At 41.7% G+C, this 25,450-nt stretch overlaps 1 protein-coding gene across 8 annotated transcripts in view; it reads left to right on the plus strand.

Annotated features, from left to right (window-relative positions):
* Positions 1-25,450, plus strand: part of TLE4 (TLE family member 4, transcriptional corepressor) — a 228,263-nt gene that overhangs the window by 89,151 nt on the left and 113,662 nt on the right. For all 8 annotated transcript variants that reach the window (XM_079926683.1, XM_079926676.1, XM_079926679.1 and 5 more), the window contains exon 5: positions 17,591-17,653. In XM_079926683.1, coding sequence (XP_079782809.1) covers positions 17,591-17,653 — 63 coding nt within the window. The remainder of the gene's footprint in view (positions 1-17,590; positions 17,654-25,450) is intronic.

A 25,450-nucleotide genomic window follows, 5' to 3' on the forward strand; every position in this document is an offset into this window, starting at 1 on the left:
TCTAAATTGAAATTTTTAGCTTCTCAAATTGAATATTTAGAACTAGACCTACAGAGATTAAGATTATAACCTAAAGACTTAAACCTGAAAAAGAACTGAATCCTCACGAGGTTGTTTATTCTTCCTTCACTGGGAGAGTTGCATGGTTAGGAGTTGGCAGTGTTGGATACCTCAGATGGAACGCAAAGGCTATGGTGGCTTATAATCGTTCATTCAGCAAATGCTAATTGACCTCAGACTTTGTGCAGGGTGCTTTGAGGGTTAGGGAGTTAGGGGAGGTAGAACTCTTGCCTCCATGGATTCTAATCTTTTAATGGCATTTCGACCAGTGTGAATAGTACATGGCAGTGTGTGGTGATGGCACACTTGTGACATAGGCAGAAGAGGAGGAAGTGTTTCTGGCTTGGAAGTGATTAAGAATCCTGTTACAGAGGATGTAGGGACATTTTAGTGGGACCTCAGAGGAGGAGGTCTCTTCGGCAGGAAGAAAGGAAAGGGGAGGATTCCAAGTGGAAGGCACAGAGACAGGAAAGTGTTGTCCATGTTCAGGTGGTGGTTACCATTTCCAGCTTGGTTGGTTGGTAGAGGAGAGAATGGTTGAGGTGGTGGGTTTGGGAAGCATTATGGAAGGCCTTAAATGCTGGTTCTGTTACATGGGCTATTGAGGGAAAGCATAGGGAAGACAGTAGGGCAGGGACTGTGTCGGTTTTGTTTATTTGCTCTATTCTCAGCAAGTAGCATGGGGCCTGGCAGAAAATGTTCAGTAAATGGTGGTTGAAATGATTTGAGTGGAGAGGGACATGAAGGAGAGAGGCTGGGTTGAAGAGGTGACAGGTACTGGAAAGGAGGAACCCAAGTGACCCCCGCAGTTCATTGAATGAGGGGTGTGGAAATGAACAGAGAAAGGCCTAAAACATTGACCTCTGCAGACTTTCAGAATCAAGGTGCCATTAATAGAAAAAGAGACCTTGGAGGGGAAACTTGGTCTTGATTATGCTAGGGGATGAGGTGCCTAGGGAGGAGGAAGAGTGATACACGGAAGAGGAGGGAAGGACAGGGGTTTGTTGCTTCTCCCCTGCCTTCATATCAGCACCTTCCCTTCATCTCCTGCCAAGTCTGTTTTCTTACCAAGAACTTCAGGTATTCTTTTTCAGCAAGATTTGTATTTGTACCTTAATTCTATACCCAGACCACAGTGGACTTTGCCAGGCAGCCCTTGTGGTCAGTGGTTTTAGGAACTTACCATTTTAAGGAAGGTGTTTGACCTTTGTGTCAGTGTATGAGAGAGATTTTCTTCATCATTTTGCTTGATTACTGCCATTACCTTTATATAGATATAATAGTGGGAGTTTGCAAATTATCTGATTTTGGCTTTTTTCCTTTTAACGTTTTTTTTTTTTTGACATTAAAAATAGGTACAGAATCCTTTAAATTATTCATCAGCTATGGAAATTCTGCTCCAGTCATTCTTTTCTTCTGTTGCTTTTTATTTTCTATCATTTGGCCAAAAACTGTGAATAGGTCAGTGATTCTTTATCCTTTTTGTGTTGAGAAATTTTATGTAAACGCGAGGCTGAGTCTGTAATTGTCTTGAGAAACTACTATATTTCAATAATTACTCCCATTGTCCATTATGTATGAGCTATATACCAAAATTACAACGGATGCTTTAGTCAATGTGAATTACATGTGTGTGGTTAATTTTCTTTTTTTCCTAATGTGAGGCATATTCTGTATTTTAAACTTTTTCCTCCTTTAAGACACTTGTCTTAAGCTGCTGTAGTTGAGTGAGAACAACAGTGATAGTAAGGAAAGTTAAGTAAACATGAAATTAAAAAGGCCATAGAGTACATTTTGGTAAACCAAAATACTGCTTGGTGGCATAAAGCCACAGATCCATTCCAGAAAAAAAAAAAAAAACATGCGGAAATGTGGTTTTGCTGTCTGTCATGCAGTCTGTTTCAACTGTCAGAAACATACGTTGCTTTATGGGGTATTTTTTTCAAGTCTGACCACAGCTTTTAATTTCCTTCACTCCACCCATACCTCCCACCTCACCCCCATGTATCTAGTGCTAATTTATGGGCATTTTAAATGTAATGACATCAACACCAAAAGGGTCAGCAGTTGTGGCAGAAGTTTTTTTTTTTTTTTTTTTTTTGGTGGTACTCGGGCCTCTCACTGTTGTGGCCTCTCCCGTTGTGGAGCACAGGCTCCGGATGCGCAGGCTCAGCAGCCATGGCCCACGGGCCCAGCCGCTCCGCGGCATGTGGGATCCTCCCGGACCGGGGCACGAACCCGTGTCCCCTGCATCGGCAGGTGGACTCTCAACCACTGCGCCACCAGGGAAGCCCGTGGCAGAAGTTTTTTGTCTTAGGTATGCCAAGTATCACTTCTGTACTTTTGGACGCTTTTACTAGAACACAGCGATTGTCCTTGTTTTTGGACTCTTCGATCTAAGTTAAATTGAGATCTTTAAAAGGTGGTTTCGGAATGCTTTTTTCCCCTTATTTTTCTTTCTTCTTTCTTTTTTTTTTCCTAAAGAAATAGTATATTCACATTAAAGAGATTTTAGAAATAAAGAAAGAAAAAGAGTCAGCCACAATCCTGCCACTGTGACCTAGGCAGAAGCCGAAAGCTGAGTCTTCACTGTGTTTCCACCAATGGTGTTGTGGCTGATGGAGAATTATGCCCCCTGCCACCCCCAGCATCGAAAAAAACTGGCCAAGGTTCAAGGGGTAATACATAAAATAAACATAAGTATGTTTTGGTTTCATTTAAAAGTATGAAAAAGTATATACCAAAATGAAACCTTAGGTCTTTAAAATTAGCTTGATTTATTGGTAACTTTACAGTTTCTTCAGCTTTTTTTTACGGGCAACACAATCCTAAGTATTTTTTAGATCTACTCCTATTTCAGCCACTAACTTCCTGTGATCTTGGTAAATCATCTAACTTTTCTGAGTCTCAGTTCCTCATCTATATCCATAAAACAAGGGAATAGGACTGGATCAGTATGTTTTATAAGATGTTGGGTCCTGGGCTCCCCAGCCTGGGGCCTGGGCATCAGTATTTTTCTAAAAGTTCCAGGGGTCATTCTGATGTGCAGCTGGGTTGAGAACCAGTGAACCAGAGCAGTGCTTCTCAAACTTTGATGTGCCTACAAATCACTGGGGATCATGATAAAATCAGATTGTTGCTGCAAGTCTAGGGTGGTACCTGATATTGTCCATTTCTGATGCCCCATTGATGCCCATGCTTCTGGTCCACTGACCACGTTTTTAGTAGCAAGGAGCCAGAGGCTCTCCAAAATCTCCGAAATTTCTTCCAAATCTGTTATTTTTTATTTCCATGGTGTAGTTGTTGTAGTACATGGGAGTCTGTGTGCTGTTTGAATGAGACTCTCCACTTAGGATGTCAAGATTGATAGGTAGTGTGGTATCTCTGCGTAACCTCTCTTTGCTTAAGTTCCAGACAAGCATCTTTGGAACAGTTCAGCAGATGGAAGTAATTTTAATGGTATCTTGCTTAGGTAGCTTGGCTGAGCTCCAGCTGATGTTTGGGGGTTGTTTCATTGCTAGAGAGAGGAGGGGCACTTTTCATTTCTGCCCCTCTCTGCTCACTGAGACCCCAGTCTGATAGGTACTTATACTTTCAAATTCTGGCTCCTTTCTTCTCGTCCTTCATGGCTGCCCTGCTCATATTGTCCTCTAATTCCTGAGCAATATTTTGGGTAAATGGGCAAACAGAATCATGAAGCAGTATATCTTGTTGTAATTTGGTTTCTCATGTTGGCACATTCTTTGCAGAAAAAGAAACAAGTTAAAGCAAGGAGAACTCCAATTTTGGAGTATATTTTGTTGTGAAAGATGTGAAAACATTCTTAAGCTGTAACATTTGTCATGCTCTCCTTTAACCCTGTCATTTAGAAAAAAGAATACAGTATATAATTGTGGTATTTTATTTTTGTTTGTTGTTGCACAGCATCAGACTAGGAGGCAGCATGATCTTGTGGGAAGACCCTGTGGCTGGGGTGTCTGCAGAACTGATTTCTAAACCATCACCTACCCCTTACATAGTTAAATGTTAACTGTGGACACTTGCGTCTCTACACAAACCAGGCAGGGGATCAGGGAATGCTCCACTTATTGGAGCTGTGTTGGAGAGTTCTGTTGTGTTGAAGGAAAATATCTATCACCTAAACTACCAGGCAATGAGAAGTTATAGTTTGTATCGTAGGAATGTTGCTCTGGAGCAGTGCTACTCAGTGTGGTCCATGGACTGGGGCAGGTCCGTGCACTATTTGCTGATGGTGGGCGTTATGGTGGGGAGCTTGTACCAGACCATAAATCAATGCACTGCCCCCTTCATCAGGAATGTCTTTATTGTTGAAAAAACAAAACCGAGGAACAACAACCAAAAAAACCTATCTAGCTGAAGTAAACAGTAGTTGACTTAATTCTGGCATGAGCCCATTATCTTGCTGATGGATAACAGTTTGGGGACTGACTGCTTTCAGTAGCACTGCTTTAGAATGTTCAATCAACAGGTTTATCAGGGTTGTTTTATAGATTAGGAATAGACAAATTGAAGTTCATAAAATGAAGGAAAGTGTAACCCCCAAACTAAAAAAGTAAAAGCAAGTTAGGTGAAAGGTAAGATCAAGTTCGACGTGTGTAAAATATTAAGTCAAGGAGTTTGACACAGTCACAAGAAGGAAGCTGAGAGGCACCGCCTTTTGTGTTTTGGTTAATGCAAAACTTGTTTAAATTCTTCTCAGTACTTCTGACTTCTTAATTTAATAACTTGCTTTAGAGAGAAGTTTTGTTTTTCATTTTCACCATCTTCCTAATAGAAAGAATGTGTTTTCTGTAAGTCTCACTTAACAGTTACCTGTGGCCTTAAATTGCAAGAAGCTTTGAAGTTGAGCCTGACTTCCCCTCTCCCTCTCCTCCTCTGCCCCCAGCCTCCTATTCTTTACTCTTTACTACTGTATATAAAATTTACTGCATCCAGGGCAAGTATCTGTTTACCAAGAAAAGAGGAAGAGAGATCCTTTGCCAGTAGCGAAACATAAATACTGAGAATGTCTTTTCTGGGTCACAGTGCACGAAACTGGAGAAACAGCAAAATTTCTGGGGCCAGGCCTTTGACCTCATTCCTCTTTTCCATCAGTCGGAAGGCACTGTCCTTTATTATTACTGTGCTGGTGAGTCTGTCCTCCCACCCCTCTTTAGATCTGCAGCCCTTCCCCCCTGTATAATTATAAATTAGTGAGGGATGTCTTCTTAATTGAGAGACAGGAAGAGCCCTAAGCTTCAATCGATACCTAACAATACAGCTACTCAATTTGTAACACTGTCTAATCTCAGTCTGTCTTAAACCAAACTGTACCACTTTACTTAACTTAAGGGATTATATTAATAAGCCTACTCTCATAAATATTTCTGCCAGTGAGATGTGGGGCAGCAGCATTCTTCCCATTTCATGGTTGTAGAAATGGAGTCCCAAATCACTTAGGGTTTGCTTTAAAGTCATGGTTCCGCTGGATTAGTAATTAGAGTTAACCTGGGATTTGGCACTGCACAGTTTATCATTCACAATGTCTGGTGTGCTTTGCAGAATGTTCTGCCACTTAAGTCTGTATTCTTTCCTTGCCTTTCCATAACTGTCCCCCCAAGTAAACCTTGAAATCAGCCTTGTGACTCCCCTATCTTATTAATGAATGGTAGTGCCATATCCAAGCTTTACGTGTTGGATGGAATCATGGATTCCTTACTTCCTTTCATTGTCCAAATCTTTTGACGTCACAGCATGCCGCTGATTCTCCCTGTGCAGCCTGTCTCCTTTCCTTGCCCTCCGCATCACTTCCCATCAGACCCTTGTTGTCATGCTGGGATGGCTGTGCTGGCCTCCTGGCTGATTGCCGTGTCTGCGGCCTTTGCCTTCTCTGCTCCCTTATCTGGGCTTATGGGAGCTCTGGGTACACTTCTGTATCTATCTATATTGGGTCATTGTTCAAGGGCCCTTCTCCACTCCAGGAAATCTAGCCAGTACTTCCAACAAGTCTCTCTCCTCTTCTTCTTTTACCCTTTACCTAGGTGATCTTGGCCGCTCTGCTAAGTAGATGAATCCCCATTTTTTTCTGCAGCCTGGATCTTTCCTCTGAGACCATTGCATGTAACCAAGTCCTCCTTTCCCTTGAATGTCTCACAAGTACGTAAACTCAACATGTCCCCAAATGACATCCTCCCCCACAAGTCTGCTTGTGGTCCAGAGATTTTTATCTCAGGAAATGCCAGCAGCATCCACCCGATTTCTCAAGCCAGAAACCCAGAGGGAGGTTATGATTGCCTTTCCCTCTCGTTTATTAGCCACACCCAGTCAGTCTTCTGGTCTCTTGGAATCTATTCTCAGTTGCTCCTCCAGCTTTCTGATCGTGGTGAATGGCTTAACCAGTTTACTCTTCTGTGGCTTCAATATGGGGACAGAAGTCATCCTCTTAAAATTGGTCTACAGTTAAGTGAAATATCTGGCCCAGAGGTAACCATCCATGAACGCTGGGATGCAGAGGACCACGATACTGATCGTGGTCACGAGTAGTACCTTTAGCCACCACATGGTGAGACATGGTGATGACTCTCACCACGAGTAATCTGGTTGTCTCCTAACTGGCCTAACCTGGGTGGAGATAATCCCAGTACGTTGGGTTCTTCTGGATCTTCTTATTCAGCCTCATCTTGTCCCCTTTCACTTGTCCCATTTTTAGACTCTGAATGTCCCACGCTGATCCTTTTTTGGAATGTTCTTGCCCTTTCCCCTGCCGCTCTCTCCTTTGTCTAGCATACTCACTTCACCCTCAGTTACTCAGGGAAACAGTGTCTCCTGTTAAGCATTTAAAAATACCTTGCACTTTGTTTTCTTCAGTGTCTGTCTCATTTGTTAGATTATGGGCTCCATAAATCCTGTCTTGTTCCCCTTCTCTTTTCTCAGAGGGTAACATAGTGCCTGGCAGTGTAGAGACAAGTATTGAAAAACTGTGGAATTAATATGGCTAACGTGATGTTGCTGTCTCCCCAGAGCCTCTGTAATGACTTCAGCAAGAAGGGGTTTATTCCGCTCTCCTCCTTGCATTGCTCGGGCTCCTCTGTGTACCACCTAGGTACCACGTGCTGTCCGTTATTGTGTTTATTTCCATTTAGTCTTCCGCTATTCTAGATTATAAAAACTTCAAAGGGTCCAGATTAATTCGGCATTTACCTCTGATTCTACCATAGCTCCTAGCTTAGAGTCGGAGTGAATGAATGAGCTGATATCTGAAAATGTCTTGTTGAATTTCCTACGTTTGTGATGCTATGGGAATTCATATTGTTCCTATTCTGAAATTATCTTTCATCCTCCATCTTTCCTCTTGCGGTATGTTTTGTGGTTATAAATCTCTTCTGCCCTTCCACAGCCACTCAAGTACAATCAGTGGCAAGAAGGGGGTGGAGAGCAGAAATGCCCTGGAGTGTCTTGACCTCCTGTCTGGTATTTATCATAGCTTTCTTAGGAATTGTCCTTGATAGGTCCTTGCTGCCTTCCAAATAAAGTTCGAGCTCTCTAGTGTGGCATTCAGGACCTTCCACAGTATGACCCCTGTGAACCCTTTCTGTCCTTATTTTCCACTCTGTTTTTTCATTGCATGCATCCTGTGCTCCAGCTTAATGGCTTTCAATGCTGCCTGTACATTAGAATCACCTGGGGAGCTTTAAAATAAAATGCTGACGTGTGGGTTCTACCCTTGGAGAGTATGAGTTCATTGGCTTGGGGTGAGGCCTGGGCGTTGGTGTTTGGGAAGGATCCACTACTAATGTTAGTGTAAAGCCAGGGCTGGAAACCATTGACCAGCTCAATGTTTCCCATGAAATGTAATCTCCTCTAAGAGCTTTGAGAAGAAGGGGTTCCATAGTCAGAGAAGTTTGATTAGTACTGCATTTTTATGTACACTTTTTCAAAGATTTATTACCTTGTCAATTGAGAGGCTGTGGGATGTCAGCAGGAAAAGAATCGTGTTTAACTTTGTTTAAACTCTGTGAGGTCATCTGACCAAGGAGCTCTTTATGTATATCATACTTGTTAATGACATCTGCAGAACTTGGTATAGAACCTGCTTTGGGTGATGCTGCTTCCAGCCACATTTCAGCTTTTAAATCGCTTCTTTATTCGTCTTTCCTTGATCATCTCATTCAAACCAGATCTCCTCTCTCCTCAGGCTTTTCTCTTCAACCCTCCATTTTATCTTTTTCATAGCACCTTTCAGCATCTGAAATTCCTCTTCATATATGTGTATGTTTGTTTCTGTCTCCTTGCCCCTACAGTGTGAACTCCATGACAGCAGGGACTTATTCGTCTTGTTCACTCCTGTGTCTCCAGTCCCTGTGTCAGCACCTAAAGTAGGCCTGACAGATAGTAGGTGCCTGATAAATATTTGTTGACTGGACGGAAAGGCAGTATTACGTTCGTGGCTTTGGCTTTTCCTAAGGTTCACATGCTGAAAATTTTTAAACTGCCTGCACAATAAAAAGCAGCTTGCTATACATTTTAAAAGTAGCTAGGAATACAGGAGCACAAACAGATGACACAAACAGATGACAGATGAGCACAAATAGTGCTTTACAGTTCTCAACTGCCTAATGAAGTATCAAAGAAGAAACCAAGCAGAGGCAGATGTGAGCCTGATGACAGGGAAAATGCTATTGTTTTTCTGATTATAGAGAGCTCTTAGTCTGTGGTATGAGATTTCTTTTTTAATTTCTTAAGCAGCCTGTCACAGGCAGCTTCTCCCAGTGTATAGGAGTCGTACCTGTGTGAGTCACTAAAGAGTTGGGGTGAGGAATCAGTGAGGTGATAGTGGACTTCTGTGGGGCATACACTGCACCCATGACAGAAAAACTCCACAGAAACAGGCAAGGAAGTAGTATATTCTAAGTAAAGGCTTCCTAATTATTAGAACCCTCTGTAAGTGAGCATATTCACACAGGTTTGTCTGGGGTTGTGGGGAGTGGATTCGCGTATCTAAATCCATACATGGGATCCCATGAGTGTGGTGCTGCAGCAATTCCTGGACCTTGTTTGGAAGGGATTCCAGTGGCATATTCTCTCTAGGGGTCCTCATGCTGTGGCTGTGCCCGTCGCTCCCCAAGCCTGCCACTAAATGTCCACGTTTTGAGCAGGGTTGATATGCCCGAGCTGGTCTACACTTGAGCTCGTGTGTGTAACCCCTGTGACCCACTACACCTGGAATTGTCAGGAATCGCTCTTCCTGTGAGACCTGTGAGGGGTGCTGGTCCCTGGCTAGGACCTTCTCTTCAGCCATTACTGATTCACTCTGGAGATCTCGTTGGGGAGATTTATCATGACTCACTATACAAGGTGCCCTCCCAGTGTGCCTTCTAACACATACCCCGATTCCAGTGTGTCAGGTGATCACAGTCTGGTGAATAATCTTGGGAAGGAGGTTGAGAGGCATCTCCTTTGCATTTCGCAAATGATCTTTTAAAACGCACATCCTGCCATGGTTTCAGAATGGAAGCTTTAATCATTTACTTATCAGTCAGGAATTGTCCAGAGTGGATTTGCATTTCCTTTTGTGGCCCACTGTGATTACTTATTATTCTTTTTGAGCAGTATGGCATCCTAAATGCTAGAAAAGATGTTGTTGGAGAGGTAAGCAGACCAAATCAGTATAAACAGGTCTTCTAGACAGGTATTCCTTTATGGTTGAAGTGCTATAACTATTCCCAAACAGTTTTAGCATGCTTGCAAAAGATTTTAGGAGATTCCAACCACCGAACCTGGACTGCAGTTTCTTCTGGTCACTCAACAAATATTTTTGAGTGTCTTCTACATACCAGGACTGGGGTATAGACAAATCTCTCTCTGCCCTCATTGAGCCTCCATTCTCTGTAACCTTGCTGCAGACCTAATGTTGGTCTGCAGACCCCTAGTGCCAGTGTCACTTTGGAGTTTGTTAGAAGTGTAGACTCTTAGGCCCCACTCTAGGCTGGATTTTTAACCACATTCCCAAGTGATTAGTATGCACACTAAAGTTTGAGAAGCACTACTTCTCAAACTTTTTGAGGGCTTCCCTGGTGGCGCAGTGGTTGAGAGTCCGCCTGCCAATGCAGGGGACACGGGTTCGTGCCCCGGTCCCGGAGGATCCCACATGCCGCGGAGCGGCTGGGCCCGTGAGCCATGGCCGCTGAGCCTGCGCGTCCGGAGCCTATGCTCTGCAACGGGAGAGGCCACAACAGTGAGAGGCCCGCGTACTGCCAAAAAAAAAAAAAAAAAACATAGGTGAGGTAATTTCAGGTGATTATGAATGTTGTGAAGAAGACTGTAATGGGCTGGAGAGTGACAGGGAGAAGGAGCCCCAGAGGATGCTGAGTGAAGTTGTCTGAGGAGGGGTCCTGTGGACTGAGACTGAAATGATGAGTAGGCAGTGAGCCATGACGAGGTCTGAGGGAGGTGGCTCCAGGCAGAGGGACTCTCCCTTACCCTTGCCAGGCTTTGGTCACCCCCATTTTTTGATGCCAGGGTCAGATCTCTGGCGGGCCCTGTGGATGCACTTCCCTACTGTGCCGGGACCTGTATGGTAGGGCACGTGTTTGGCAGGGCGATGTAAGTGCAAATAGCGGAAGAGCAAAACTTTGCTTTTGAAAAGAGCTGACTGTTTTATTAAACAGAGAAAACAGTTGAAGGGGATGGAAGGGTACCTTGGCAGTGATGGCTTCAAAGAGTTGACATTTTATGTAATTGGGAGGAGGAAGAGGAAACCAATAGAGGTCATTCTAGAATTGAAAGGACAAGAGAAAAGGAAGTGCTGAGGAATATGGATATAGATGAAGATTTGTTGAAAAATGGAGATAAACAAGAAGGAAGTAGACAAGGAAGCCTTTAGCCCAACCTAAGAGTATAGACTGAAAAGTAGAGCATGGCTCTCAGTGTATGAAAGGTGGCTTGTTGCTTTCCTGGAGAATAGGTGTCCTTGATGAGAGCTTGGTAAGACCCTTTATTGTTTTTGTTTTCTTTTTGGTTTTATTCCAGTATTCAAATTCCTCTGTTTTCAGATATTTCTCACGTACATTGAAATCATTTTGGGGGAAACCAAGGTGAATATCTTCGCCTACTATGGGCACAAGGAATATTTGTGCCCTCCAACCATTGCTGAGAATGAAAATGCTTAATTGGAAATCCTCATTCAAGGCACCTGTACATTTATGTCAGTGGGAAAGAGTAGGGCAAAAAAAAAAAAGAAAAGAAGAAAGTGATTCAGAGACAGGGAGAGAGAGAAGAGAAATCAGAAAATAGCTGGCAGGGCTTGCTGTGTGATACACTGGCCCAGGAGTGCTGAGGAAATGAGCATGTGCAGAACCCTGAGTGTCTTGGTATTCGGTCATCAGGTTCTCTGACCACCTGGTTCTGCAGAGGCTGGGGTTAAGTCCACCAGAGAAAGGCGTTTGCTTTCCCTACTCCTGACATCCCACTTTTCCCGCCCATCTTTTTTTCCATTTTCCTTGCCCCACCCCTCTGGTAGAGCTGAGTATAACCTTACCATTGGTTCCAGTGTTTTTCAGACTTGAGAACCAGAATGATTTGACCTTGGGGTATTAACTGGATGTCTGTCAGGCAAAATGATTGTCATTCTCAACCGTGATAAAATATCACTCTTGACATTTGGAACAGTAGTTAAACACAATAACCAGAGCCCGGAAGATGTAGGTAGGATAATAGGCAAATATCTGGGAATTCCCTTAAAGACCGTCTAGAAAGCTCAAGAGGTGAGAGGAAGGGACCCTTTTTTCTAACCATTGCAAAAATGCTTCAGTAAGCTACAGCTTCACCTTTGGGGATAGATGGAAATAGTTTCGTGAAATATAGGTATTCTGTGATACTCTCTGGGAAAGACCTCATCCTGTGTGTTCCTACACTAGCACCATGAACAGTAGCACCTGAATATCTTGTTAGGACAAACAAGTGGGATACCTCAGTATATGCAGTTAATAACTGCATGCTGGGCACCTTAAAAGCACAATTGGCATGCAGTAAAGTAGCATAAACATGAGTTCAAAACACAAAGCAGATTGACATTGCTTGAGATATTACAATCAGCAGAATCATTGCTTTAGTTAAACTCACTGGGGAGGGGGAGTGGATAGAAAAAAATGGTTGCATATTGGCACTTCCGTATCATTCAAGGTAATACTAATTGAGTACTCCGAGACAGTGTCTCTTTCTTGTTAGAGGAAGTGGGATGATGAGAGCTTTTACAGATTGTCTTAATACATCGCAAAAAAAAAGTCTTAGTAGTTTGAATCAGTCCTTTAGGGAACTCATAGATGTCCTATTACATTGATTCTTACAATGTTACTACTTCATTTTATTGCTTTATTAAGCAGTATAAAATACTTTGTGCAAAATAATCACCTGTACCAAAATAACTTAGGCATCTGGTTTACCAGCTTGCTGGTGGTGCTTGACAGTACCTTTGGTCTAAATCTCTAAGCCTTATCCCAGTCTGGCTTTTTTAAAAAATACAAAGAATTTTATTTATTACATGTTCTTACCTCTTTTGTCAAGTTGAAATTTGATGACAAGATAAACACTGAGCTGTCAGTTTAGAGAAATAGTACTACTTGAATATTTCTTCCTATGTGTAGTCTGGATTTTTATTAAGTTGGGAAGAATTTCTCATTAGTCTTCTGACTTTTTCATCTATGGACAGGCAGGATCACTTCCAGAAGTTGTACTGTTTCTCAGATAATTTGGAACAAATCAATAACAAATCAAGATATTTTCGGATTGAAACAAAAAATTGCAGTCTTGGTTCTGTAGTGGTAAAAGGGATTGAAGGAGAGGGTTGCAAGACTTATTTGTACTTATTCTGAAAAGCATTTCGGATAGAATAAGTGGGAATTTTTCTTCACTTTTTGGTGTTTAAATATAATAGATGGGTGTATGTTCTTGATAAAACACCTAATACAATACATAGATTCATCTTAAAACATTTTTCTGGCAAAGAAACTGCTGTACAAGAACAAATCAGTTGTGAAATGTTATTCTTTAAGAATGTTTTCCTGAAACTCTAATAGGTTTTTTGCCCCTCCCTCCCACCCCATTGGCTACTGAAATGGTTTCTTAGTAATGTTTTGTTACTCTGTTTTATTTCAACAATACTATATAGTAGTGTTGTTCCTATTTTGATGAGAGAACAAAAACACAAACATTTGTTAAACGAACAATTGCTTTTGATACTTGTCTTCGATAAAGTAATCTGTACTTTCTCTCAAGTTTATTATGTCATTAAAATAAAATTTATTTTTTAAGGAAGTCATAGGCAGAAATAATCAAAAATTAGATTTTTTATGAGGACTACTTGAGGGGATGTAATTCAATAAAAGTGTAGGCTTAACTAGTTTTTTGTCTTACTTAAATAACTAATTTGTTACAAGTAATAAAGAAAATATCCGATATTGTGTGCTTTAGTATTTGTTACTTTTTAATGAAGGGATTGAACTGTGGCATTCTTTTCAGTGTGTGACATTACTTTCCCATGATGCAAGGTAGTTAATAAATTTTGCAATGATTCTTGAGTTGGAGTGTGAAGAAAAAAGCGATAAATGGTTTTTCTCGCTGTTTGTCTGTTTCATCACTTAACCGGTCATGCTGCTAGTCCACTGGCCGTCACCACTTCGGGGTCGGTTAGTCTGTCTGCGTTCATGTGCCAAGTGCATAACCAAGGGATTTCATAGAATGCCTCTTTTGTTAAGTTGCCTTTTTCTAAAATATTTTGCCCAAACAGGTTTTTTGTTTTTTAAGTGGGATGGTCATTATTTTTATTGGTTCTTTTTATTGGAGGGTGGCATAAAGGAGGGACATTATAGAAGGAGGAAATAGAATGGTAGTGAATTGAGGGTAGGAAAATAGTACGTGTGGGACTTTTTTCTTTTTCATGAATATATTGATGGATCGAAGAAAACGTAATAGAAGTGTCAAAATTGTTAATGTATTTAACAAACTATGGCTGCAAAAACAATCATTTTGTTATATTTTGGCATGAACAATTGTTCTTTTATGGAGGCCATTAATCCTATTTTGGAATATCATGGGCATCTGAAGGCAATAGTTAGCAGTTCCATAAAGCATTGAATACCATGATAACATCCACTAACCCTCACAGCTGTATTTCAGAATCTCTGCCTGTTTAAATGGGCTGTGAATGTACTTGCTCAGGGATGCATGAGCCGCATCACCTATAAATTTGATTGGAAGCTACAGCACTGGCATAGGCTGATGGATAGCAGATTAGAGCCCTGATTAACCATGTGATTCGAAGACTGGGAAATATATTGTCTAAGCAAGATTCATCAGATGCAATCAGAATTTCAAGTGGTCAGATGAAATTCAAATGTATATTGTGGCTTTTCCTCCCCTGGTGCTTTTCCTCCTAGGTTGCCTTTTTTCCCCCTCTCTTTCCCCAAAGCTGAAAAATACTTCTTTGATGAATCTGCTCCTTACCCTAAAGCTGTCTGTCTGTTATTCATCAGAAAGCAGGTCGCAGTTCAGTGAGCAGAAGAAAAGATTTTAATAGAAGCTGTGCCAAGGGCTGTAATGCATCATTTTAGGGCCCTAATTACATTACAATGACAAATATCAGTGGTGACAACAGCAATAACCTACATCCTTTAATGGCTGTGCTGGAAAAGGAGTTTGGGCCCCAGCCATTAGATTAGACTCAGTTTCAAAACATAGGCCATTAGGAGTGTGTGTCCACAGTATTATTGGCTGATCGCTGAAGCCCAGTGGAAAGGCCTGTAAATAAATGATGGCCTCCCTAAAGCTGGGTCCTGTGGGACAAAAGAGGCAAAATTAGATGCCCATGGAAGCAGCAGTGTTTCCGAGGCAACTTTAGCTTTCAAAGTGAGGAATGACCCGCTTAATTTTATGAAATCTCACACACACACACACACACACACACACACACACACAAGCGCGCGCGCACACGCACGCACACACACACACACACACACACACATCCTACCCCCCTGCTGCCAATTAGCCTGACCAGGAAAATCCGTTGGTGTGACAACTTAAAGAAATTAAGAAGTCTTTTAGACAAAAGGAGACCTTTAAAGAAACAGTTTGGAAGGTTTCTACCCCCTTTTTTCTGTTATGTATGTATCTTAGCATACATGAGTCAGTAAAACGACTTTTTGGCTTTTCTACATTTATTTTTAAGGAAATGTAGATTTTTTTTTCATAGTTGCTCAGACTTAACATGGCCTAGGCCCTACATTAAAGGAGCCAAATAAGTACCTCTTGCTCTTTATTTTGACAGATGAGTGAGTTTCCTTAGGGTAGTTTTTGTTGCCTGGGTTATGTAGGCAAACTAGAGAACTCAGTTTTCTTATGTGCCCACACATTTTTCAACCCTCCTAGCAAGGGACTATTTTATTTATGTAAACAACATAATGAGGAAAATATGCTTGGCAGATGGTTCTAAGCATTAGAATCATCAGTTTGGTTTGCCCCAAAGTATCTCATTATCTTTTATTCTCTCCCCCTCCACCTCTGCCTACAAAAAGCTTAACAACCAAATGCCTCTGAGACTAGTGCTTTCAGTCTGGTGCATGCTGCTCTATTTTCTCAGCTCGCACTGGAATTTCACCCTGTAACCACTGTGGTATGTTCGGTCCAGGTGGAGAGTGGTTTGGTGATTCCCATTGCAGCTTTTCATGGTGGTTTAAGCATTCTTAAAGGATAGCTAAATGCTCCACGGGGCCAGGGCAGTAAATTAAATCAGGTCAGCACAGTTGGGTCCTTATTCACTGCTGCTTATTGGTACTGGGTTTTTGTCCATCCTGTTAGGAATGCAGGCTGGAAGGGAAAGCTTAGGTTTGAAACTTCATGGTGAATTTGTGTTTTCTCTTGGCTGGCAAAGTTTTTAAGGTGCTGGTATTTAAAAGATTGCGTAGCCACAAAGTCAGAAGGGTTGCTGATGAAAGAAGGAAACCTAGATTGCACAAGTGGAGTGCCGCTGTCATTCTGGTAATGACTTGGCATGAAAAGGAGAATTTCTGTCCTCCTGTAAAATGAGGAACTGACCCTGGATGGAATTTACATTAAGAATGTCTCAGGAATAGTAATTGCTTTATGTTTTCTGTCTCCCATCACTTCTTGCCTCTCCTTTTTCCTCACTCCATCATTAAAAAATAAGCTGTTTTGATGGATGTTAACTAAACTTACTGCAGTAATCATTTCACAGTATACATGTAAGTCAAATCATTACACGGTACACCTTAACCTTATAGAGTGCCATATGTCAATTATATCTCAATAAAACTGGAAAAAAAGTTTTTTGTGTATATGCGTGTAAAAACCCTGTTGTCTACATGTCACGTACTAACGTATATAAGGAGCCATCTGATAATGTAAATTAAGGTGAAGTTCTGGGTAGCTTTTTTTTTTTTTTTTTTTTTTTTTTGCAGTACGTGGGCCTCTCACGGTTGTGGCCTCTCCCGTTGCGGAGCGCAAGCTCGGCGGCCATGGCTCACGGGCCCAGCCACTCCGCGGCATGTGGGATCTTCCCGGACCAGGGCACGAACCCGTGTCCCCTGCATTGGCAGGCAGACTCTTAACCACTGCGCCACCAGGGAAGCCCCTGGGTAGCTTTTTAAAGAAAACATAGTGGTGGCGTTTCTTTTTTTTTTTTTTTTTTAACTTACTGTAGAATCCTATTTGTCTAAAATTTGAACACTTACCAAATTAATAGAGAATACGCTCTATTATCTGACATTATTGGGACTTCTGCAGATCTATAGTACAATGGTAATTAATGTTCCCAAGGTTAGTCACCATATATAAATAATTGCTTTCTGCTAAGTATAGGAGGATTTTAGCATGTTCTAAACCTCTGCACACTGAAAACCCTGGTGGGACACATTTGGAAATTTTAATGGTTGACAAAAACATGCCATTTCCCAACAGTTTATAACTAAGGATCTGAAGTAATCAGCTCACCTGAGTTGGTTGGGTGCTGTTCTTTAAGGAGGTTGGGGACTTTCTCATGAAATCTCAGTGCCTGTGTTTAAATAAAGCAAAGGCTGCAAATGTCAAACTCCAGTGAGTTATTAGGTGAGGGAAGTTGGGGTATAGGGAAGAATGTATCTTTACCATCTAAATTCAAAAGACGCAAGGTTTTATGTAAATCCACATTAGAATGAACAAGGGTCCCGTTGAAGGCTTCTGAAAGCAGATTTCCAGTCATGAAAATTAAATTCCTTTCTATGTTGTCCTGGTGCTTGAAGGTTGACTTTTTAAGATGAATGCTGGTTAATAAATTGTGCTATTAATGTGGCACTGTTGTCACTGCCTCCTTTTAATGGGCTTGCTGATGAGAGTTTTCCTCTTCCTTAGGAAATCCGCCAGCCAGAATATAAAGTGTGTTTTAATATCATCCTGTTAATATTTCGGGAATTTGTAACCAGCTGACTGTTCTCTTTATTGCTTTCCTTTCCTTTTTTTTTTTTTTCTTTTCTTTTCTTTGCAGGCAGAGATTGTCAAGAGGCTGAATGCTATCTGTGCACAAGTCATTCCTTTCCTGTCCCAAGAGGTAAGGCAGTTGGTTTCAAGCATTGGGCTGGAAGGTACCATTTCAGTGGTTTTGCAGATAAAACTGACTCCTTGGCCTCGTCTGTCTCTTGGTGTTTGCATTGCACATTTCTAAGATCCAGTGTTCGCATTCCAACTTCTACACCTTATTAACATTCAGTGGAATATAATTGTGTTTATATAATGGAGTATTTTCTAATGTGCTAAGCAAAATTCAGTTGTTAAATCTTTTGCTGTCATTGGACTATGTAGTGTTGCTCAGAATTATGACTTTGTCATAATGGCATCTAATAGGGGAGATTGAAAAAATGCCCGGAAGCCAAGAGCTTGTTCTATACTTTTGTCACTGGGCATTAAGAGTTGCCAGAAGATATATCAAAAAACCTTTACATAGTAAACAAACTGATGTAACTTTTGGCTAGCAACTTCTAAAAAGTTACTTCTTATTACCTGATGAAGTCTTTACATTGTGGGTGCATTTGGGAAAAAGACACAAAAGATGGACTCAGTGGACTCATTTCTCTGAGTACCACAGACTTCACGCCTCGCCAAGCCCCCACGTGCAGCTCACTTTGCTTTCTTCTGCTCCCACTAGTGGAAGTGTGCACGCTGCCCACAGGTGCATACATGGTGGAATGAGGAGGTGCATTTCTAGTGCATGGTGGCTTTTTTTTTTTTTTTTCCTCCTCTGCTTGCTTGCTTGCTTGCTTGCTTTTAGTAGTTACAAAGTTTAGGTGCACCAGCTGGAGAGAGAGAGTTTTTGCTTCTGGACTACTGAATCCTTCATTTGCTCAGGTAAGATCAGCTGTGAGAAGGAAGAAGCTAATAAATGGAATAGCTGCACGTCTTGCAGCCACAGTGCTTGGTGTTGTGGGCTGGAAGGCACCGAGGCATTTCCCTCCTTCCCTTCAGTTGTGTCACTGCTTTTCAGGAGAACGGTTCACCCGCCTGCCTGCCAGTGGGCATGCGCCGAGGTTAGCATGCAGTCGGTATTTGAGCGTTCCTGTGTGTTATAGATATGTGGATGGATCCCTATCTGACTTCTTATCTGGTCTGAGCTGGGTTAGACCTCAGTAACCATGAGGAACTTTCATGGGAATATATCCTTTGAGGGCGCTCATATTCACAAACCATGGACCTAAGTTAATATCCTGAACTCAAATGCTCTTCTGGATCACAAACAACAAAGGAAGTCTTTCTCGTCCTTTAGCTGTGACCACAAAACCACTGCCCACTGTATTCCCAATTACTTATTTCTGCTCAGGATTTGCTTGTTGACTAGACTACATGGAGTGCTGAAGGAGAGGCAAGGGGCCTGTTTGCATTTCTTTAGAAGTCTGGCTGCCCTTTGCCTGATCCATACCAGCGTGTATTTCTTCTTACTTTAAGCAGCTCTGCTTCATGGAGGTGGTGAATGGGAAGAATGTGTAACCCACCATGCTGTGACCAGGCTGAGGCGTTGTTCCCCAAGGCAGAGGGAAAAGTTTGAATTTTCCCTGGGGGGGTGTTAGATTGTAGGCTTCTGAAGACACAGACTCCTACACATAATCACCAGTACAACTTATTCCCATGGCATTTTTGCAGGATCTGTGGGGTTATGTTCAGATGTGGGAGGAGATCTTGGGGTGTTGGTGGAGCTAGCTGATTTGCCAGTAGGTCGTTTTCCCACATGAGTTATGTTGTTTGTGTGAGCAGGCCCGGTAGGAGCAGACTGTAATGGTAGTGGTGCTGAGCAAGACTGGACTGGAATTAATTGGCTAAGGAAGTCGCACCCTGTGGAGGAAAGCCGTGGGGAGGTACTGGCAACTCCTTTTCTGCCTTAAGCTGGGAGGATAGGCACCATAATCTCACTACTTACTGTTTATTTCCCCAATACTTTTGACATTTCTTGGTTGAAATCCTTGACATGTGTAATGAATGACCTGTGTCATGGTTTTCTAAATGCTGATGCTGTGTATATCTTTTCTTCTGCTTGCTTTGGATTTAATTGGCTCTTCTGTTTTTTAGTTTCCTAAGGTGTGTGTATATCTTTTAATGTGTGGGCAACAGACATGTTTGTTGCCCCGTCCAGTGCGGGCCTCTCGGATGTTTTGTGTCTGAACCCTGCCCACCTTGTTTCCTCTTCTGGGCATTCTGTGAGCATCGCACTACTTGCCTCTACCCTGACGCAGATGGACTGTACTCTGGAGGGAGGGCAGGAGGCAGGTTATTAGAGGAAGATGAATTCTATTTCCTGTCTCTTCAGAGACGTGCAAAATCACTGTTGCATGGCTGCAAGTGTCACCTGGTGCTAGGACTGAAGGCTCTTAATCTGATCTTTTAACACTGGCTCTCTGTGTGACAGTCTCACTGCCAGAAGGGCAGCTGCGGCATTAGAATTTATTTTAAAATCTTTTTTTAATTTAATTTTTAAAAACATCTTTATTGGAGTATAATTGCTTTACAATGGTGTGTTAGTTCTGCTGTATAACAAAGTAAATCAGCTATATATATATACATATATATATATGTATATATATATATATCCCCTCCCTCTTGCGTCTCCCTCCCACCCTCCCTATCCCACCCCTCTAGGTGGTCACAAAGCACCGAGCTGATCTCCCTGTGCTATGTGGCTGCTTCCCACTAGCCATCTATTTTACAGTTGGTAGTGTATATTATGCCCATGCCACTCTCTCACTTCATCCTAGCTTAGCCATCACTTCATCCTAGCTTACCCATCCCCCTCCCCCTGTCCTCAAGTCTATTCTCTACATCTCCGAATTTGTTCCCGTCCTGCCCCTAGGTTCTTCAGAACGATTTTTTTCCCCTTAGACTCCGTATATATGTGTTAGCATACGGTATTTGTTTTTCTCTTTCTGACTTACTTCACTCTGTATGACAGTCTCCAGGTCCATCCACCTTGCTACAAATGACTCAATTTTGTTTCTTTTTATGGCTGAGTAATACTCCATTGTATTTATGTGCCACATCTTCTTTATCCATTCATCTGTCGATGGACACTTAGGCTGCTTCCATGTCCTGGCTATTGTAAATAGAGCTGCGATGAACACTGTGGTACATGACTCTTTTGGAATTATGGTTTTCTCAGTGTATATGCCCAGCAGTGGGATTACTAAGTCATATGGTAGTTCTATTTTTAGTTTTTTAAGGAACCTCCATACCGTTCTCCATAGCGGCTGTATCAATTTACATTCCCACCAACAGTGCAAGAGGGTTCCCTTTTCTCCACACCCTCTCCAACATTTATGGTTTGTAGATTTTTTGATGATGGCCATTCTGACTGGTGTGAGGTGATACCTCATTGTAGTTTTGTTTGCATTTATCTAATGATTAGTGATGTTGAGCATCCTTTCATGTGTTTGTTGGCCATCTGTATACCTTCCTTGGAGAAATGTCTATTTAGGTCTTCTACCCAGTTTTGGATTGGGTTGTTTGTTTTTTTGATATTGAGCTGCATGAGCTGCTTGTATATTTTGGAGATTAATTCTTTGTCAGTTGCTTCATTTGCAAATATTTTCTCCCATTTTGAGGGTTGTCTTTTCATCTTGTTTATGGTTTCCTTTGCTGTGCAGAAGATTTTAAGTTTCATTAGGTCCCATTTGCTTATTTTTGCTTTTATTTCCGTTTCTCTAGGAGATGGGTCAAAAAGGACCTTGCTGTGATTTATGTGATACAGTGTCCTGCCTATGTTTTCCTCTAAGAGTTTTATACTGTCTGGCCTTACATTTAGGTGTTTAATCCATCTTGAGTTTTTGTGTATGGTGTTAGGGAGTGTTGTAATTTCATTCTTTTACATGTAGCTGTCCAGTTTTCATAGCACCACTTACTGAAGAGGCTGTCTTTTCTCCACTGTATGTTCTTGCCTCCTTTAGGTGACCATATGTGCATGGGTTTATCTAGGTGCTTTCTATCCTGTTCCATTGATCTATATTTCTGTTTCTGTGCCAGTACCATACTGTCTTGATTACTGTAACTTTGTAGTATAGTCTGAAGTCAGGGAGTCTGACTCCTCCAGCTCCGTTTTTCGTTCTCAAGATTGCTTTGGCTATTCGGGGTCTTTTGTGTTTCCATACACATTGTGAAATCTTTTGTTCTAGTCCTGTGAAAAATGCCATTGGTAGTTTGATAGGGATTGCATTGAATCTGCAGATTGCTTTGGGTAGTATAGTCATTTTCACAATGTTGATTCTTCCATTCCAAGAACATGGTATATCTCTCCATCTGTTTGTATCATCTTTAATTTCTTTCATCAGTGTCTTATAATTTTCTGCATACAGGTCTTTTGTCTCCTTAGGTGGGTTTATTCCTAGGTGTTTTATTCTTTTTGTTGCAATGGTAAATGGGAGTGTTTCCTTAATTTCTCTTTCAGATTGTTCATCATTAGTATACAGGAATGCAAGAGATTTCCATGTATTAATTTTGTATCCTGCTACTTTACCAAATTCATTGATTAGTCCTAGTAGTTTTCTGGTAGCATCTTTAGGATTCTATATGTATAGTATCATGCCATCTGCAAACACTGACAGCTTTACTTCTTCTTTTCCAATTTGGACTCCTTTTATTTCTTTTTATTCTTTGATTGCTGTGGCTAAAACTTCCAAAACTATGTTGAATAATAGTGGTGAGAGTGAGCAACCTTGTCTTATTCCTGATCTTAGTGGAAAAGGTTTCAGTTTTTCACCATTAAGAATGATGTTGGCTGTGGGTTTGTCATGTATGGCCTTTATTATGTTGAGGTAAGTTCCCTCTATGCCTATTTTCTGGAGGGTTTTTATCATAAATGGATGTTGAATTTTGTCAAAAGCTTTCTTTGCATCTATTGAGATGATCATATGGTTTTTCTCCTTCAATTTGTTAATATGGTTTATCACATTGATAGATTTGCGTATATTGAAGAAACCTTGCATTCACGGGATAAACATCACTTGATCATGGTGTATGGTCCTTTTAATGTGCTGTTGGATTCTGTTTGCTAGTATTTTGTTGAGGATTTTTGCATCTATGTTCATCAGTGATATTGGCCTGTAGTTTTCTTTCTTTGTGACATCTTTGTCTGGTTTTGGTCTCAGTGTGATGGTGGCCTTGTAGAATGAGTTTGGGAGTGTTCCTCTCTCTGCTATATTTTGGAAGAGTGTGAGAAGGCTGAGACTGTCCTCAATTCTTTTCATTCTTTTTCCTTTATTCTGTTCTGCAGTAGTTATTTCCACTATTTTATCTTCCAGGTCACTTACCTGTTCTTCTGCCTCAGTTATTCTGCTATTGATTCCTTCTAGAGAAGTTTTAATTTCATTTATTATGTTGTTCATCATTGTTTGCTCTTTAGTTCTTCTAGGTCCTTGTTAAATGTTTCTTGTATTTTCTCCATTCTATTTCCAAGATTTTGGATATCTTTACTATCATTACTCTGAATTCTTTTTCAGGTAGACTGCCTATTTCCTTTTCATTTGTTTGGTCTGGTGGGTTTTTACCTTGCTCCTTCATCTGCTGTGTGTTTTTCTGTCTTCTCATTTTGCTTAACTTACTATGTTTGGGGTCTCCTTTTTGCAGGCTGCAGGTTCGTAGTTGCCGTTGTTTTTGATGTCTGTCCCCAGTGGCTAAAGTTGGTTCAGTGGGTTGTGTAGGCCTCCTGGTGGAGGGGACTAGTGCCTGTGTTCTGGTGGATGAGGCTGGATCTTGTCTTTCTGGTGGGCAGCACATGTCCAGTGGTGTGTTTTGGGGTGTCTGTGAACTTATTAGGATTTTAGGCAGAATGGGTGGGGTTGTGTTCCTGTCTTGCTAGTTTTTGGCATGGCGTGTCCAGCACTGGAGCTTTCTGGTTGCTGAGTGGAGCTGGGTCTTAGCGTTGAGACGGAGATCTCTAGGAGAGCTCTTGCTGATTGATATTACATGGGGCCGGGAGGTATCTGTTGCACCAATGTCCTGAACTCGGCTCTCCCACCTCAGAGGCTCAGGCCTGACACCTGGCCAGAGCACCAAGACCCTGTCAGCCACACAGCTTTCAATGGCTCCTTCCTCTCTCTGCTTCCCCATGCAATGAATCTTCTTTTTAAAGCCAAGACATCTTTGAATGCCATGTCGGAAGCAAGGTCCTGGAGCAACAAGCCACCGTGTGCGGCTGACTGCAGGCAGGACATCTAAAATCTTTTTATTTAAAAGGTAAATGATTGTATTTAGAGAAAAGAAAAACATTTCCTGAAGACTAGTGCATAAGCTACAGGACAGTGGTTGGAGGGGTTTTTTGGAGTTTGGCAGGAACAAGAAGTAAATTTACAGACATCTAGATAAGTCTGTTTTTAATTTAGCTCCCATGTGCTGACTGATGTACCTACTTAATATTGCTTGTGTCTAGTGTACCACAGTTTCTAAGATTAAAAAAAATATGTACTGAATGACAGCTGTTGAACAAATTTAGTTTTAACTGCAAGACATTTTCTGGGGAAGTAAGTTGTATAATTGTAGCTCAAGGACTCGAAGTGTGTCTGTGTATGTAACATCAGAGAAAAGTATTTTCCTATTAGATCTCACCAAAACACTTTAAAAAATTATAGCCAATATCTGTTTTAGTGATGTGCTTATTGCACTTGTGTACAACCACTTCCAAAGTTATTGCCAACTCTTTTCATTAAGTGAGTAATTGTCACTTACAGTTCTTAAAATTTCACAGGATCCTTAAAATCAGGATTTAGAGAAACCTAGTGAGTGAGTCCTCACCTGTCTGAAGCTGTTCTTTTCTCCCACTTGCTTTTGGCTTCTAGGGATGGGTAAGACTTTTCGGAATTCTGCTGCCCTCAGATTTCTTCTGTAAAAGGCAAATCTCAAAGCAGTAAATGGGAAGTTCTTCTCTGTCTCACTTCAGGTCTCATTTGCTGAGGAGGAACTCTAACCAACTTCCTGTTGGCAGTTCCCTAAGCAAGAGATGGCCAGGGATGATGACAGTCACATCTGGGTCGAGTCCTGGCTTCCGTGTTACAAATTGCATGGCTCACTATAACCTAGTTAAGCTGGGTGACCTTTAGCAAGTGATCTGCCTCTTTAAGCCTCAGTTTCCTCATCTGTAGGATGAAGTTAATAATAGCATGGAATGCATATGATTGCCGTGAGGATTCCCTGGGATTGTCTGGTGCAGCTTAGCACATAGTAACCAGTGGCTCCTGAGGTTGGCTGGCAGTAGTACTGGCTGCAGCAGCAGCAGCCGAGAAGCCCAGAGTTCCCTTCTCAGAGGACCTGGAGTCAGCCCTCCCTCCCCTTTCTAGTCATTGCCCTTTGGAAGAGTGTGTATTGTTTATCTTTCTCTCTGATGTGCTTATAGGGGAAAAAAGTATCAATTAAAACAACCCAGGGCTGTGAACTAGCTAAAAATCTCCATGAGGCATATTAGGTAGCCTCAAGGGTGATTCTCTTCTAGCGCCTAAAATTAATTTTCCAATTTAGCAAACGCCCGTCTCTCCCCAACCAGCAAGCAAAGATCCAAAACATGACAACTCTTCAAGGTGTTCGCACTGTAGAGTTCGCCTCGGAAGACACAGTGATTTTGGATGGGGTCTGTGTTCTACACACATTGTGATCTAAAAGAACAAATTTCTCAGTCTAGTTGCGGGACTGGCTGTTTTCAAAGTACCTGGTGGCTTAGTTGGAGTTAGTTTTGTTTTTACAAGTAGTTTGTGTGGATGGGCTCTGTATCAGCGATTTCAGGATATAGCATGTAGACTCTTAGACCTTAGTGAGCACTTAGCAGAATTGAAGGATGCCAGTAAGTACTGACTTATCTCCAGTGCCCCCCAGCCCCCCTTTCCAG

Source organism: Stenella coeruleoalba, assembly GCF_951394435.1.
Source record: "Stenella coeruleoalba genome assembly, chromosome: 7".
Lineage (NCBI taxonomy): Eukaryota > Metazoa > Chordata > Mammalia > Artiodactyla > Delphinidae > Stenella > Stenella coeruleoalba.